This window comes from Panicum virgatum, chromosome 3N (genome assembly GCF_016808335.1).
Source record: "Panicum virgatum strain AP13 chromosome 3N, P.virgatum_v5, whole genome shotgun sequence".
Classification (NCBI taxonomy): Eukaryota; Viridiplantae; Streptophyta; class Magnoliopsida; order Poales; family Poaceae; genus Panicum; species Panicum virgatum.
The window spans coordinates 17,210,528-17,226,361 of record NC_053147.1 but is presented as its reverse complement, the minus strand read 5'-3'; the positions used below and the strand labels follow the sequence as shown (position 1 = coordinate 17,226,361).

Sequence of the window (15,834 nt, the reverse complement as noted above, 5' to 3'; positions counted from 1 at the left end):
TAACCACCCGTGGCCTTCGATCGGGATGAACGAGGCGTGAGTAAGCACACAGCGAGATCAAGGATTCGGCGAGGAACGAGGACCGGTTGTCCTCTTCCGTTTCATAGTTTCTTTTCTGATAATATCCCCTCTGTTTTTGGTTACACCCCGGCGACTTAAAAGTCACACACCAGCCACGCAGGCCCACCACACAGCCACGCAGGGCTCAACTACTGAAACAAGTAAATACGCAAAAGAAACATGAAGACGTAAAACAACCATACGGTTTGTCACGCTACTGTCGTGACACCGAGGCATAATGCACCAGAACAGTGTTGTAAGAGCAACTCCAACAATTTGATTTTTCCCTATCCCCTTTCCACTTTTTCTCAATATAGGGAATTGATGGTGAAAAAACCCACTCCAACAAATTGATTTTCCATCTCCCTTTCCCCTTTATTTTTTCTCAATCCCCAATATTATATCTTCAATCCCCAATAGAAAGGGAACAAAACTATCCTCCCTTTTCTGTCCCGACAGGACTCCCGCCGTCGCCTACCGGGAGCCGCCAGGGCCGCGCCGCCCGGCACCACCGTGCCCACCGCCGCCAGGGCCGTGCCCACCGCCGCCGCCCCCGCCTCCTGCTGGCCGCCGACGAGCACAGCTACCAGCAGCGGCCCGCCTCAAGCCTCCGCCCTCCTCGTCCCCTTCCATCCTTGCTTCACTGGAGGCCGCCGCCCATGGAGGCCGCAGGGGCAGTGCGCTGGCCCGACCTCTCCCAGGTCGCGGCCATGGGCATGGTCCCCATGGAGGGGTGGCTGGCCGCGCCGCCCATGGGCATGCCCTCCATGGAGGGGTCGCCGTCCATGCCGCCGACGGGCATGCCCCCCATGGGCGCAGCGCACCTTCTTGGGCCAAGGGCACCGTGGGCGGTCGCTCCACCTACTGCTGCGACAAGCTTGATGCCCCCAAGGCCGAACGCCCCACGACAGCCCAAGAAACCTACCACCGGCTTGGCAAAAGCAGCGAGGAAGAAGCCGGGCCCGAAGAAGAAGATGCCTTCTTCAACTCTGGTGGCCTCTGCTTCAACGCCGACAACAAATTCTTCAGCGTCGGCAAGCATCGCAGCTCCCAATTGTGGCACCGAGGAAGACACCCATGTTGCCTACAATGTGTTTGATGGGATGTCTGCAAGGTATGATATATCAGATGCGTTCTCATTTCTTGCATATAAAAGAGTACCCTGATTTTGGCTACCTGTTACCATCATTTAAGTTCAGTATTCAGTATTCAGTCGTTGCAAATGATTTTTGTTCTGAATTCAAGTGAGGTTTCATGTTCACTGAATCATTCAGTATTCAGTGTATATCTGATATACACTGAGAAGGCAGTCGGCTTTTGAGGAGCATGAGACTGTCATATTCGTCCAAGTCATCCAGTTTCAGGTATTCAGCTGCAGTTCCTATAGCAGCAGATGCCATGTCCACTACTGATTGCATCCGAGTCGTCAGTAGGACTCTGCTTCCTTTCTTGCAGACTTTTAGAGGATCGACCAATGTTTGCCATTTTTCAACACTGCTATCTTCCCAGACATTATCTAGGATTCGCAAAACCTTTCTATATCTGAGAGTTTCTATAAGAGACTTCTGCAGAAGGAACATGCTAGAGTATGCAGTCTGCTAGATATGCATGGTCAGGAGATGGTCTACCACCATCTAATCCAGTGCATAAGCAGTTTCTAGAGTATGCAGGCACTCTATAGGAACCCATAGTAGCTGCTACTATGGGTTCGCAAGAATAACTTTTACCATTGCTTCTATGTTAAAATCAACAGACACAGGCACCCACAACATAACTTTTACCAATGCTAGAGTTCCTGTTTTTTTTTTCCTCACAAAAATACTAGATTCTTCGGTCCAGCTTGATACCTATAGAGTGCCATATTTAATTCTCTGGTGGATGCCATATATTTTTATCATTGACAAGGTTGATCTAAGAAGCAATGATAGTTTAGACACTGTATATACTATATATGATGAATTTGTTTGAATGTGCAGTGCCCAATCTTTTTCTAATATGATGGATGACAGTGTTGAAGTAGAAAATATCTCTCTCTTCCAACCATTGCCAAGTGCTGATGAGGAGCATGATGAAGACGACACTTTGATCAGTCCAACAAGGAAAAGAGGACAAAGGGCTGCCAATTATTCATCAGACGAAGATGTTGCCTTGATCAGGGCATGGGAGTCCGTATCCCTTGATGCCATTGCAGGAGTTGATCAAAGTAGTAGCACCTTTTGGAGCCGCATCTCAGAGCACTTTCACGGTAATGGCAACACAACAACGACTAGAACAATCGGCTCGCTCCAGCATCGTTGGTCTACAAACCAAGAATGTTGTAACAAATGGAAGTCATGTCTTGCTCAAGTTGCACGCCAACATCCAAGTGGAGTCCCACTTCAAGAGCAAGTTAGTACATTGTTCATGTTGTTCAAAACTTCTTTGCTCATTTTGTTCATTTGATCATGACATTTTGCTCATTTTTGCTTTGATAGGCCAACCTCGCCCAGGAGAGGTACAAGGCCATGGATCAACAGAAGCATAGGCCCTTTACCATGCAACATTGCTGGACATTGCTGCAAAACAATCAAAAGTGGATAGACAGGGAGTTTGAATGCCCATCAAAGAGGCCAAGGTCCAACTGTTCATCTTCAGCAGATATCGAAGCCTATGAGGAGGATGAAGGAATTGACGAAATGAGCAAGAGGTCTGCAGGGAGGAAGAAGGAGAAAGAGAGGTCGAAGAAAGATGCCAGTGGCTACAAGGAGGCGATACAAAAGATGATCGAATCAAAGGAGAGGCTTGCAATTGACAAGGACTCAAGGTGGACGGATATCAAGGCCATTGAGGAGCGCAAAATTGCAATTGAAGAGCGCAAAGCAGCTGCGGAAGAGCGCAAGGCAGCAAATGAGGAAGAGAGACTAAGGCTCAAGGGTGAGAAGGCACGGGCTCAAGCGGCTGCGGAAGAGCGCAAAGCAGCTGCAAAGAAGAAGGACGAGGACCAAAAAATCATGTTCATGGACATGAGTGCTCTTGATGACACACAGAGGGCATATGTCGAGGCCATGCGTGCTAAAATTCTAGCTGAAATACTAGGAGGCAGTGGAGGTGGGAGTGTCTAGTGCTAAAATTCTAGCTGAAATACATAGTATTATCTGAATATATCTGTTGGTGTCTAGTGTTTATGAGAATGATGATGCAAGATTGTGTTCCAAATATACATGTTGCTTTCTGATGCAATGTCATTGGTTTCTAAAATGGCATATTGCTTTCTGATGCAGAAATAGTACTGTTGCGAAATGAATTTTGGTTTTAAAAAAATAATGAAATTGCTGTTTCATTTGTAAGTGTCCCAATGTTTTGTTTTTGTTATTGGGGCAGGCATTCTGGTATACCAGCCTGATGATTATGATGTTGCATTAAGAATGGAGATCAGAATGCACTACTGCCTTCTTGGCCATGCAGCTGCTAGTGCTACTACTGCCTTCTTGGCCCTCAGCTCTTTCTGCCTGTCTCTCTTGCTGCTGCTGGTGGCTGGCTGCTGGCCAAGTGAGCTGCCTTCTTTTTTTTCTGAAGCACAAGCTTTTTTCCACTGAAACTTTTGTAATTTCTTTGCTGATGTTGTACAATGATCCACTGAAACTTTTCTGAAACTCACAGTTAATGCAATATATATATGCCGCCCATTCAACAGAAGCTGCTCAGAAAATGCATATCCATATAGTTCAGAAAATGCATATCCATATAGTTCAGAAACTTGCACATTAATGCAATTAAAATATCCTGCTCAGTTCTAAATCAGAAGAAACAGCAAAATGGCATCTTTTTACAAGGGGACAACAATACAGAGCATTACAGATTACAGAATACTGTAATTATTATAACATTACAGAATACAAGGGGACAACATGTAATTTTCATAGCTCATTTCATCCCCTACAGTAATTTTCATTGCCCATGTAGTTGCCACAAATGCTCAACAAGGTCATCACGAAGCTGGCTATGTGCCACGGGGTCTTCGATCTTTCGATGCATTTCTAGAAAATTGTAGATTCGGTCTTCATCTTGTTCGGGTTCCACAGGTGTTCCCACATGATCATACACAAAATCTTCAGGTTGATCCCTTTCATCCTCTATTATCATGTTGTGCATGATGACACATGCTGTCATGATATGCCACAAGGTTGTCTGGTCCCAAAATCGAGCAGGGCCTCGGACAATTGCAAACCGAGACTGCAACACCCCAAAAGCTCTCTCAACATTCTTCCTCTCAGCTTCTTGAACCTTTGCAAAGTGTGCTGTCTTGTTACTGCTTGGGTTTCTAACTGTCTTGACAAAGGTGGACCATGAGGGATAAATGCCATCTGCGAGATAGTAGCCCATAGTGTAATCATGGCCATTGACTTGAAAGTTCACAGGTGGAGCCTTCCCAGCAGCAAGCCTTGCAAACAGAGGAGATCTGTGTAGGACATTGATGTCATTGTGAGAACCAGGCATCCCAAAGTATGCATGCCAAATCCACAGATCACGTGATGCGACTGCTTCCAAAATGATTGTAGGATCATGGAAATGCCCGGTGAATTGCCCATGCCATGCTGTTGGACAATTCTTCCACTGCCAGTGCATGCAATCTATGCATCCAAGCATCCCAGGGAAGCCTCTAGTTGCACCCATTTGCATAAGTCTTGATGTGTCCTCCTCATTTGGTGCTCGCAGGTATTGCTCCCCAAAAACCTCAACCACAGCTTTGACAAACTCCCTTAGGCTTTCAATTATGGTGCTCTCTGCGATGTAAAGCGCCTCATCAAGAGAATCAGCAGGAACCCCATAAGCAAGCATGCGCAATGCTGCAGTGATCTTCTTCAAAGCACTGTGGCCAAGGTCCCCGGCTGCATTCCTCCTCTGCTGAAAATATGGACAATGTGCTTCTACAGCACCTGCAATGCGCAAGAACAACTTCTTTGACATTCTAAACCGCCGTCTGAATGTGACCGGACCAAACACAGGTTCTTCTGCAAAGTAGTCATCAAAGAGTTTTGCATCTCCTTTCTGCTTGTTCCGACGAACCACCTTATGACCTTGCACAGAACCACCATGGTTGGGCTGCTCATTCTTTGCAAGATCAGCGAGCATAATAGCCGCCACATCGTAGTCCTCATCCGATGACGAGTCATCTTCAAGCAACCTCAGAAGCAATGAGTCCATCTGCACAGAACCCACAAAAAAGGCTTATTTCATCACAAGAATTACAAAATAAGTTGTCTGGCAAAGAACCATGCAAAGAACCAACAGTGATAAGATTCAAAAAAGGAGCTATTTAACTATTGCTTAAACAAGGATCACAGTGCTGCCCATGCAAGCAAGAAAGTTGCTGATCGACACAAGCTAAAGCTTAAATAATAAAATAAAAGATCTTGCAATGATTTTCTAATCATTTATCACTGTAGCATAAAAATAACATCTCAAATGAAACCATCAGCTTGAATGCAAACCTCGTGTGCTTGGAATTTATCGTTTGTCTTTGCAGAAATTTTGTCGAACACCTAGCTGGCACCTGCTGTGAGTTTGTTGTTTCGTCTCCTCCTTCCAGCTTCCTAACTGCACGGCACCCTAAGATGTTTCCAAAGAATTCACCGCTGCAAAAATGAATCTTGATTTCGCAGCTTGTATTGCGAGTGGGCAAGGCCGCACGCCCCCGGCTGTGCCCCGCCGACGTGTTTGCCAGCTGCTCTGCCTGCTTGCTGCGCGAGAGCGCCACTGCTTGCCGCCGGCCGCTGCGTGGACAGAACCTGGTCTGGTTCTTGGCTCGCGTGCGCCCTCAGCTGCTCTGCCTGCAAGCTGCGCGAGAGCGCCACCGCTTGCCGCCGGCCGCTGCGTGGACCGAATCAGCGCCGCTCCCTTGGGCAAGGACGACTGCTGCTTGCCCTGCTGCACGCGCTGCAGTGTGCAGGCTCCTGGAAGCTCGCTCAGCGCCTGGCACCGCTGGAGCAGACGAGGGCGCCGGCGGCGGCGACAAGGTAGACAAGGTAGCAGACGATGACAATTTTTTTAGAGCGCAGACTATGACAAGGTGACCCCACATGACAGGAGGGGGAAAGGGGAAAGGGAAAAATCTAACTGCTGGAACACTTCTCTCCTATATGTTGAAATTGAGAAAAAGGATTTCCCTATATAGTGAGAAAAGGGATAGGGGAAGATCAATTTGTTGGAGTTGCTCTAAGGGCGTCCGCAACAGATTGATTTCAGCTAGCTATTTAACTGCTGACTAGGACAGTGATCTGACGTAGAAGCATAAAAGAAGAAAAGAGAATACTAGCTAGCGACGGAGAAATCACTCGGCGATTTATGTGACCCGAAATATAGAGAGGAGCAGTGGAACCATGATCTGCCCAAAATCATGAGTACCTGCTTTGTATGTGCTGATGTAATTTTTCTTCTCTCAGCGCCAAGTCAGCTAGCTATTTCTCCACCACCACTGCGGACGGCCTAAGAAAGAGGAGTGTCTCCATGCTAGTGTCGAATGAAGAGACTGTCTCTATGTTTTTGTACTGTGCAGCAAATAAAGTAATCACCTGCGAAGCCACCTCGTTTGAAGAGGCCTCATGGAGGCCTAGAAGAAGAAGAAAAAGTCAATGAAAAATTCATGTTACAAAATTTACACATCGAGAAGAACACCGGAAGGTTTGTCTTTTACAAACAGAAAGAAAAGAAAAAGGATGTGTTTCTGCAACGATGAACGAGAGCTAGCGTGTGCGGACTATAGACTGCACTACTGCAGGTAATCCCTTTCCCGTGGCGCATTTCGGGAACACAAGTGCGGTGCGCACAAGTGGTCCGGAGCACTGGCGGGCACGGGTGACGTGTTCGCGTCGAGGCAGGTGAGCAGGTCCTGTGGCCTGGGCGCCTGGCCCCCAGTCGAGACGAACAGCGGAACAGGGTATCGGTCCCTCCCTGTGTGTCCGCTCCTCCCTCGCGAGATGAGTAGCCGCGGCGTGTCACGTCGTTTACGTGTCCCACCGCCGATGCCTTCCTCGTCTCGCTTTAAAAGAAAATCCAGGAAGAAAATAATGCCAACTCGTCTCCAGACATTCCTAAAGCCGTGTTTAGATGCCAAAAGATTTGGCAAAAAACATCACACCACACATTTGGACACAGTCTATTTATATTTTTTTTGTATGGATGAGTTGTAAATTGCGAAACGAATCTAATGAGCATCCATAATTTGCAACAGTAATACTACAGTAACAATTCACTAATTATGGACTAATCGTAAATTAACTGGCTCATTAAATTCGTCTTACGATTTACAACAGACTATTCATACAAAAAATTTTATAAATAAATTTTATTTAATAATCCGAAATAGCAAAGTTTCGTTCTAAAAATTTTTGCCCAAACACACCCTTATCCGTCGGAATCCAGACGAAGTAGATGACGTGTGCGCCTACCTACGACCGCGCGACGTCTCAAGGTTCAAGACGCGATACCACTGCTACGATACAGTAGCAAGTATGGGGAGAAAAACAAAAGGATATGGTTTGATATGGTATTCGCTGATGAGCTACTGAATTTCTGCGTGCCTGGAGAATTGCGTCGAACGCTGCCGCTGCTGGGGCCTCTGGTCGGTTACGCTGGCGCTTGTACAGTTGCACAGTCCCAGCTTCCGTGTAGAACAAGCACGTGAACCTGCACAATCGTTTTCTGGTCGGCTGTGCAATCGTTTTCTGGTAAGCTGGGCATCCGAGAGCCCATAACACATTTCAGCCCAGCCTGTATGATGGCAGCAGCACTACATTCCAAACCCAACACAGAACAGAGATGAGAATCTGTCCCGTCCGCGGCCCGAGTCGCGTAGGCGTAGCCAAGCCCAACTGATGCTGCTCGAGTGAGACCCCCGGGCCCCGGCCCAAGTAATAAGGTCATCCGAGGGAGGTTCTGACCCATCCCATCTTCCTTTCTTGGAGGTACTGTGGTGGATTATTATGAAACTTCCCCACAAGGTTTTCTTCCGCTGCGTGCCCGGCTGCCCGCCGCGTCACAGACATCGAGACACCGTAGCCGTATCCTCCACGGTGGCGCGGCGCGTGCGCGCGGGGAGCAGCGCAGGTGGCCGCTGGCCATGCCGCCCGCGGCTTTGGCATCGGAACCCGCCGCGATTCCCAGAGGGAGAACCGCCGGCAGCAGAGCAGCAGACTCGGGAACCAGCGTCTCGCGCGCGCGCATGCCTTTTGACCATTCCCCCGTTACGGATCGTGAGGTGCGCCGGTCCACCCCGAGCCGGAGGGCGACGCAAGACGCATTGCTGGCCTACCTGCTGGTCGCTGGCGGCGTACCTTGGCATTGCTGCTGCCGCTGTGCCTGGAACAGCGACGTCGCACCGCGTAACGCCGCGGGCCCGACCGCCCGAGGGTAAGGGCATCCCGACCAATAGTTTCCATAGCATTAAATATACTACTATATAGAATTTTTAGCTTATATAACATCATAATAATAAATGAGAGGTGTGAAAAGAGCAAGCGACTGGGTCTCATGCAAGACTCAGTGTTGACACGTGAACGTATGCATTAGACACTATTGAGTTGTGTATTAGGAGTGAGTTGATGTCTTCATAATAAATGGAGAACCAATATGCATGAAAGGTGGATAAGAGAGAATGAGTTTCATAGGAAATCATACTAAAACATTATAGGTTGTGGAGTGTAGTTTCTAAAGGTGGTATCTCGATCATATAATGCCACAGATATTTAGTTATGGACACTATGGATTAGGACTGCCATAAGGCACCGGTTCTCATTTCACGGCACGTGAAAAAAAAAAGACGTTACGATCGTTGCTCAATATATAGCGCCGCCGCGGTTAGGGTCTACACAAGCTGAGATAGATCGACGCCTCCGAGCGGCCATGGATGGCTATCTCGGCACCTTCGCCGGAACAGTGGCTTCCGTACTGCACGGCCGTGCGTCGTGCGACGTACCCGCCTACCAACGGCTGGAGCTCGATCGACTCGACCTATGTATCGGGCGTCCGGCCGTTTGTCCAGCACGTGGGCGGGCGAGCACCTTCGACGAGTACGTGCAGGCAGCCGAGGTACACGGTGAACTTGGTTTTTTTTTTAACGCAAGTGGTGGTGAATCCTGTGTCGAATTATGCGCTGGGATCATATACCACGTGCCTGATCTGGACCGTCGGATCAGTCCGATCACCCCATCCTGGCGACGCAGCGAGCGAGGGAGCAAGAGCCAAGGGCGCCCTAGGATTTGAACTGCATGGGTATTCTGATTCGGTGGGGCCTGCCGGTTTAAAGCCTGCGGTACCCGTGGAAAGCGGCCACCTTAGCCTTACACGCGGGCCCTTCTACTACGCCAGGGGGGGGGACACAACAGGTCTGCGCGTAGCAGTACTACTAGCATCCATCGTTTTCTCGTTCAAAAAAAAAAAGCATCCATCGTTTTCCCAACCTGATGCTGGTGATCACGAGCGTACCCGCTGAACCTGACAAGCGGGCCCGGCTCGCCCGTACCACTTTGTACCCGTAATTGGCCGGGGTACTATTGTATACCTCGGCACCGTACGGCAACACCGCAACAGCGCATTCCTCCGTTAACATGGCACACTTGGCACGAGCAGGCGTGGCGCGGCCGTGCCCGTGTGGCGTGTGCTGGAGTGATGGCTGCCGTCCGTGCCCGATCGGTCGAGAGCTTTCGAACATGCGTAGAGAGGAGAGAGAGAGACGCATAGACTGATTGTAGTTTTAACTGGGAGTATACATGAGATATCGAATTTAAGGAATTGTAAAGTTTCGACCAAATCTAGAACTAGTTCAATCGGACCCACCAGAGAAGAGAGGTAAGTGGGTAGAGGGTCTAACGTCGGTTAGCCAACTCATTACCTAGAAGACTTGCAACTAAACTATCTTGATCTGCTTCGGCGGCTGGAAGAGGAAGGACTTCAGAAAAGGGTGAGAGGGGAGTCTAACGGCAACCTGCACTACTGCTATGAAAACACCCGAATATGGTGGACTACAAAGGACGAACAGGACTGTCACCACCTGCCGACTACCACAATGGTTCTGTAGGGTGGAACACAACCCTATGTAACTAACCAAGTCTAGGCACCACGTCTAACACTATCGAGTTACGTACTCCCGCCTCCCGGCAAGACAGAAAGCACTCTCAAATAAGTAGAACTTGCTACTTACGCAGACTACATTTGACTGAGGGCGAAAAGGGCGGAGCGCAGGCGACTTCACTTCCGGAGCCGGATTCGCCGGCTCCCCGTCGCCTTCGATGGCCTCCTAGGCCTCGGAGGGGAGGGAGAGCCACGAATCGAGCATCCGGTGTACATATTCCAGCTTTCTAGGTTAGTTCTAGGTAGCTTTGGAGTTGTTCTGCCCATGCTAAGTTGCTTGGCTGGGCTCTTTTGCTGCTCCTTCTCCGGCGACGACGCTGGTGGTGCTGATTCCTCTGGAGAAGGGAGTGTAGCGTCGTGTCTCCGTCGCGGATCTTGTAGTGATGCTGGAACCGTGATTGTGAGGTACTGCTATCTCTACATGTATGTATTTCAGGTGGAGATTTGGACGCCCTTCTTGTTGTGGTGTCTGCTTCCTGGCTTTGATGGAGAGACAGTGGCTCCGTTGCATCCTTTTGGAATAAACTTCTCCTGGATTTCTCCCTGTCTCGGCGCTGGTTGCTCCATCGTCGCCGGTGAATCCGCGGAGATGTCCTCTAGCTGTGATCTTGGGGATCCGGTTAGGGGTTGCACTGGAGCCCGCTGTTGTTCGGGCCTTCGAACGGTTGTTCAGGCGTCGGTGATGGCATGGAGGGAGCTCTATTTCTGGTGCAAGGTTTGTGGCGGCTGGTGGTCGAATCTGTGTAGCTTCTCCAGTGACCATGGACGAGGTTGCCAGGTTCGTGGTCCGGGGTGCACGGGGATGATCCCCGGCCGATGTGCCACAGAGAGGAAAGTCTCGTCTTTGGCGGGCGGCTTATTCGGCTCACAAAGCAGCTGGTTTGCGATGATGTTTCCTCGGTTCCAGGTGAAGTTCGGCTGGCGTTGCGACGGCGGCGGACTGATATGGATGGAGTTGGGAACGAAGCGCACGAGAACTTTAATGGTCTTAGTTTGTTTTTCATTTTGTGCTTTTGTAACGGAACAGTGGTTCCTTCCGTATCCTTCTGTGGTGTACCAGTATTTGTACTCTTTGTTTTCCTTACTTAATACAGGTATGGTTCCTCAAAAAAAAAAGGACGGGCACAGCGCCTTGTGCGAGCCCGCTGGACTATCGTGCACTACTGTTTTACCGGACCGGACCGGACGGACTGCAAGAAATCGCCCGTTTTCATTGACACCACATCCACATGTCCACATACATGGAGATAGATTGAGAAAGATATGACAAGACAGAACCACATCCCCGGACGGTTTCATGATTCATCGTACGTTGGGACATGACAAACCTGGACGCCAACAAGGCCGCCGCCGCAGTGCATTACAGCGGCGCTGCACCACCATGCATGATGAGTCCCTAACCCTGTTAGGGCCTTTTTTTTGGAAATATCGGCAGGAGCACTGCCAATGGCCAATGGGCCCTTTTTTCTCCTCCCAATCTTCTGTAGCACTGCTATCGTGGTGATTGGGTCAGAACGAGGTCGCGGAAAGTGGCGGGCTCCCTTTCCCTTCGTGGCGAGCTATCCCCGGCCCCGCCGCCTAGCTCCCAGGCTCCCAGCAATGATAGACGGCGCTGCACTTGCACCGCGCGGTGGTGGAGCGGTGGTGCGTGGCGTACTGGCGTGGCGTGTCGACCCCAGCGGTGGGAGAGGGGTCCGGAGAATCCAAACACGCCCGGCCGCCGGCCCAACGACCCAGCTTTGGCTCTCTCACTTCTGCGTAGCATGCCGCTGCCTTCGCTCCGTCTCGACAGGCATTGGGTAGCCCCCGAGAAAGCACCACCAGACCCGATCGATCAAACATCCACCGGGCCGGCCGGGGCAGCACAAAGTAAAGCGCGCAGGCAGGACCCCCAGCTACCAAGCAAGCAGAGCAAATGGAACGAGCACTGAATGATAACGGTAACAACAGGTACTGGAACTTGTTCATGAATTTAGCAGCAGCAGTAACCACAAAGCACACAACTGTATGTACAGGCTGCTACATAGAGGCAGGTGCGGGAATGGAGCACACGTACAACACCGGGTGACGAGGTGGAGGAAGGAAAAAAAAACTTGGAGGGCATGCGACAAGCAGGTGGCGGGACCTACCGGCTGGATGTGGGCTCGACCCGAGCCGAGTTGTAAATTCGGGGCGATGAGACGACGCGACCGCGACGCGATGACGCGAGCTGGTTGGATGGCCCGGCCCAGCTTCCTTCCTTGGAGCCAGCCCAGCCCTGCCCTGCCCCTGCCCCTGCCCCCGCCCCCGGAGTTGGAGCTTGGAAAGTGTCTGGCGGGCGGCGCCGGCAAGGCTGGGGCGGCAGGAGAAGAAGGAGCAGGAGCAGGAGCTACTCGTCCGGCACCCGGTACGCGTCGGCGGTGATCTCGGTCAGCCACAGGCCGGGGAACAGCGACTGCACAGGCAACAGCGCGCACGCGATTTTGTTAGTGGTTTTGGATCGCGGGGTAGGACGATTATTCTTGCACCCAACAATTACTGTATATAGGTCAAGGTAAGATATATTATTAATGGCGATAAGCAAGCTTAAAGCGTATCGAGCGGGGTGATAAAATAACAGCGGAATTCAACTGGTTTTAATTAATTAATAAAGTGGTTCGGAAGGAGGGGGGTGGGGGCAAGGGCAGTTCGGGGAGTTCGCCTTACATCAAGCTGCCGCTGCACGGCGCGCGGCCGCTTCCGGGGCCGCCGCCGCGGCCGGGCGCCGGTCAGCGCGTAGATGTCCTCCTCGATCTCCTCCGCCGTCAGGGACACGGAGAACGGGGCGCGCCTGCGCCGCCTCCGCGACGACGACGAGGGGGGCGGGGGCGGGGACGCGGCCCACGACCTGGCGGCCGGGCGCCGCCGCGACCGCTCCCGCAGGTTCCACGGCCTCGTCGCAGCCTCCGCCTGCGGCTGCGGGGCCGCTGGCGGAGGAGGCGGCGGCGGAGCACGGAGGTCGGGCTCGGACTCCGAGTCCGTCTCGGGCGGTGGGCTCGCGGTCTTCGGCGGCGGCGGCGGAGGAGGTGGGTGAGGCAGGGAGGAACCCCGGCTTCTAGGAGGCTGGGCCACGCGGAGCCGGTCGGCCGCGCCGCGCAGGTGGCCCATGAGCTTGGCCCGCAGCGCCTCGATCCCGCCGCCGCAAGGCTCCTCCCCGACGGCCTGGGAGGCGCCGCCCCGCCGGTGGGACGACGACCTGCGGCGATCGCGGGCTGCCGCGAGCCCGCCACCCGCGGCGGGCGAGGCTACCGCGGGGAGGACGGGCATGCGATGTGGTGAAGGCTGATGCGCCGACCACGGCTCGAGGTGGTGCGGCGGCGGCGCCGCCAGGGGCTTGGCCCGCGGATCTGCCGTGGCGGCCAGCTCGGCTCGTGGAGGCGGCGGCGGGAACGGCTGCGTGCGTTCGTGCGTCGCCGACGAGGGAAGGGAAGGAGAGAGAGTTGATGGTAGGAGGGCGAGGCGAGAAGGTTTTGAGGCCACAGGGGGTGGGGTCTCGCGTTTTGTTACGGACGCGAGGGGGGTGTGGGGTGCCTCGAGGGCAGCCTGGTAATTGCCCAGCCAGGAGACAGGACTGGCACGTCGGAGGTTTCGGCCCTAAAGGACCAACTGCCTGGGCCGTTAGTTACTACCCTCTCCCACTGACCAATGGGTCCGCTCAGTTTTAATGCCCACATGTCAGTGGCCTTAAGCATGGGGTCCGCGGTGGCAACGTTGCCGGCGACGGAAAAGGAATTGGCCTCCGGCCAGTCTGTTGCGCGACCACCAGGCCAGGCATCGGGTGAAAGCCGGTGGCGTACCGGTGTCCGTGAGGTCGAGAGGGCGGGCCCGCCGCGCAGGGAGGCGTCCATGCACGGGTGGGTCCTCGTACGTGGTGGGTCGCCTGGGATATTCCGGGGCGGGGCCCGGCGGCCAGGATCCCTGCGCTCCCTGGAACCTGGTCTTTCGCCCCGGCGGAGCGGTGGAGGACGGCCGCGCTGTCCCCACCGCCGGCCAGCACGGCACCCAAACCCAACCCTGGCGGCGGGTGGGGCCGCGCGCTCCCCTCACGCAGTCACGCTGATATTCCCCACGGGGGTCGCAAGCTTGGCTACCGCTAAATGAAAAAGGCTGCCCGCGCCTCGCGTTCGCGTGCTCCGGCCGTCCGGCGGGCGATCGCGCGATCTCGGCTGACGACGCCTGCTCGCCTGTCCCTGGTCGAGCTCGAGCAGCAGCTGTTGCTCTGCAGCCAATACGGGCGACGCTCGAAGAACCAATACTGGGCTTTTAGGCTATGCTTGGAAAGCAAGGATTTATCTGTCACAAATTTTTCACCTAGTCATTTTTTATTCTTGAAGAATAAGTAACCAAAACTGATGAGGTCATGGATCCTGTAGCCTCCGCAATGTTGGAATTATGGGCTTGGCCCATTTATTCTAATTAATGCAATAAAAAATTTAAAATCCACTATTAAATACTAGGGAGTCAATTGCTTAATTCCGTACCGGGATTTGAGAAGGATCTCAACCGACTTAAATGATCGACCTCGTATACACCACTTGTGAAGCCGGTAAGAGGAGGACGATGAACCACACGCGCGCGCTCGCCTCGCCTCGTCGGGCCGAGGGCGTGGCCGGACGTGATGTGCAGGTGCGACGAGCTGAGATGAGAGAACGTTTTGCTGTTGAAAGCATTAAAACAAAGACAATAAAACGTTGGCATTAACAGGTGAATGATGACACAGAATAAAACCTTTGCGGTTAATGAGATTGCTCATCAAAGCCCATTATGACGTACAGGTTCGTTGAATCTGAAGCACCTCGCCTATATAAACCAGACCCTCCTCCACTCATCATCACAACACAAGCACTCTTGCTTCAGGTACTCCTGCTTAGGAGACCTCTCCCTTCTCCCTCTGCTGCTTTCTGCATTCCCATCGCTAGCACTGCGCGCACAGCTCTAGCGAGAACAGGCCTCCGAAACCTCTGCTCGCTGAAGGTCCTGCACGGGACGCGAACAATTAGATTTTTGGAGAGCGTCTTGACGCAACTGCTCACTCCCTGAACGACTACTCTGCTCGCTGAAGGTCCTGCACGGGACGCGAACAATCAGATTTTTGGAGAGCGTCTTGACGCAACTGCTCACTCCCTGAACGACTACTTCATCTACATCCCGGCGTGAACAACGACTACTTCGTCTACTTTATAGTGACCGTTCGTGGGACTGCACTGCGAACCTCTTCCTGCATCGACGTCGTTCGGCTACTTCAGGCAAGGCCAGTCGAATAGAATGTCTATTCCAGCTGGTAACGGCGCAACCGGTGCCTCCGGCACTGGTCCCACCTTGGAGTATACTCTAAATCTATTCTGGTTTAACATTTTGTTCATGCTTATTAGTAAGAATAACATGAACACAAGCACATTCTTTGTTCACACATTATCACTCTTTTATGCCATGAAATTACTAGTAATATTTGAAATTAAAATATATCGAAAATTGACTAGTTCTCTAACAGCCAATCGGTCGCAAAGCACATATTGTCCTTGCAACTGTGTTATCCCTGTGTTGCTGGCTTTATCTAACAGGCAATCGGTCGCAAAGCACATATTGTCCTTGCAACTGTGTTATCCCTGTGTTGCTGGCTTTGATCGGGCTGATGAGCGAGAGGGACGA

At 52.1% G+C, this 15,834-nt stretch overlaps 2 protein-coding genes across 2 annotated transcripts; both read right to left on the bottom strand.

The window, feature by feature from the left end:
* Positions 1 to 3,980: 3,980 nt before the first annotated feature.
* Positions 3,981 to 5,857, bottom strand: LOC120667395 (putative nuclease HARBI1). The gene is made up of 2 exons (XM_039947476.1): positions 5,532 to 5,857; positions 3,981 to 5,244 (listed from the first exon to the last, which is right to left on the bottom strand). The coding sequence occupies exon 2, from the start codon at positions 5,242 to 5,244 to the stop codon at positions 3,988 to 3,990; it is 1,257 nt and encodes a 418-aa protein (XP_039803410.1). The 5' UTR covers positions 5,532 to 5,857; the 3' UTR covers positions 3,981 to 3,987.
* A 6,238-nt stretch (positions 5,858 to 12,095) lies between these two features.
* Positions 12,096 to 14,033, bottom strand: LOC120667616 (protein enabled homolog). Its single transcript, XM_039947657.1, has 3 exons — positions 13,815 to 14,033; positions 12,853 to 13,728; positions 12,096 to 12,601 (listed from the first exon to the last, which is right to left on the bottom strand). The coding sequence occupies exons 1-3, from the start codon at positions 14,031 to 14,033 to the stop codon at positions 12,536 to 12,538; spliced, it is 1,161 nt and encodes a 386-aa protein (XP_039803591.1). The 3' UTR covers positions 12,096 to 12,535.
* Between the last annotated feature and the right edge of the window lie 1,801 nt (positions 14,034 to 15,834).

What these genes read in the sequence shown, in the direction of transcription:
- LOC120667395 (XM_039947476.1), bottom strand. Translation starts at nt 5,244, where the DNA reads ATGGACTCATTGCTTCTGAGGTTGCTTGAAGATGACTCGTCATCGGAT.
- LOC120667616 (XM_039947657.1), bottom strand. Translation starts at nt 14,033, where the DNA reads ATGGACGCCTCCCTGCGCGGCGGGCCCGCCCTCTCGACCTCACGGACA. An exon ending in CCATTGGTCAGTGGGAGAGG is followed by an intron (nt 13,729 to 13,814) that starts GTAGTAACTAAC and finishes GGCAATTACCAG; the next exon opens with GCTGCCCTCGAGGCACCCCA. An exon ending in CCGTGCAGCGGCAGCTTGAT is followed by an intron (nt 12,602 to 12,852) that starts GTAAGGCGAACT and finishes TTGCCTGTGCAG; the next exon opens with TCGCTGTTCCCCGGCCTGTG.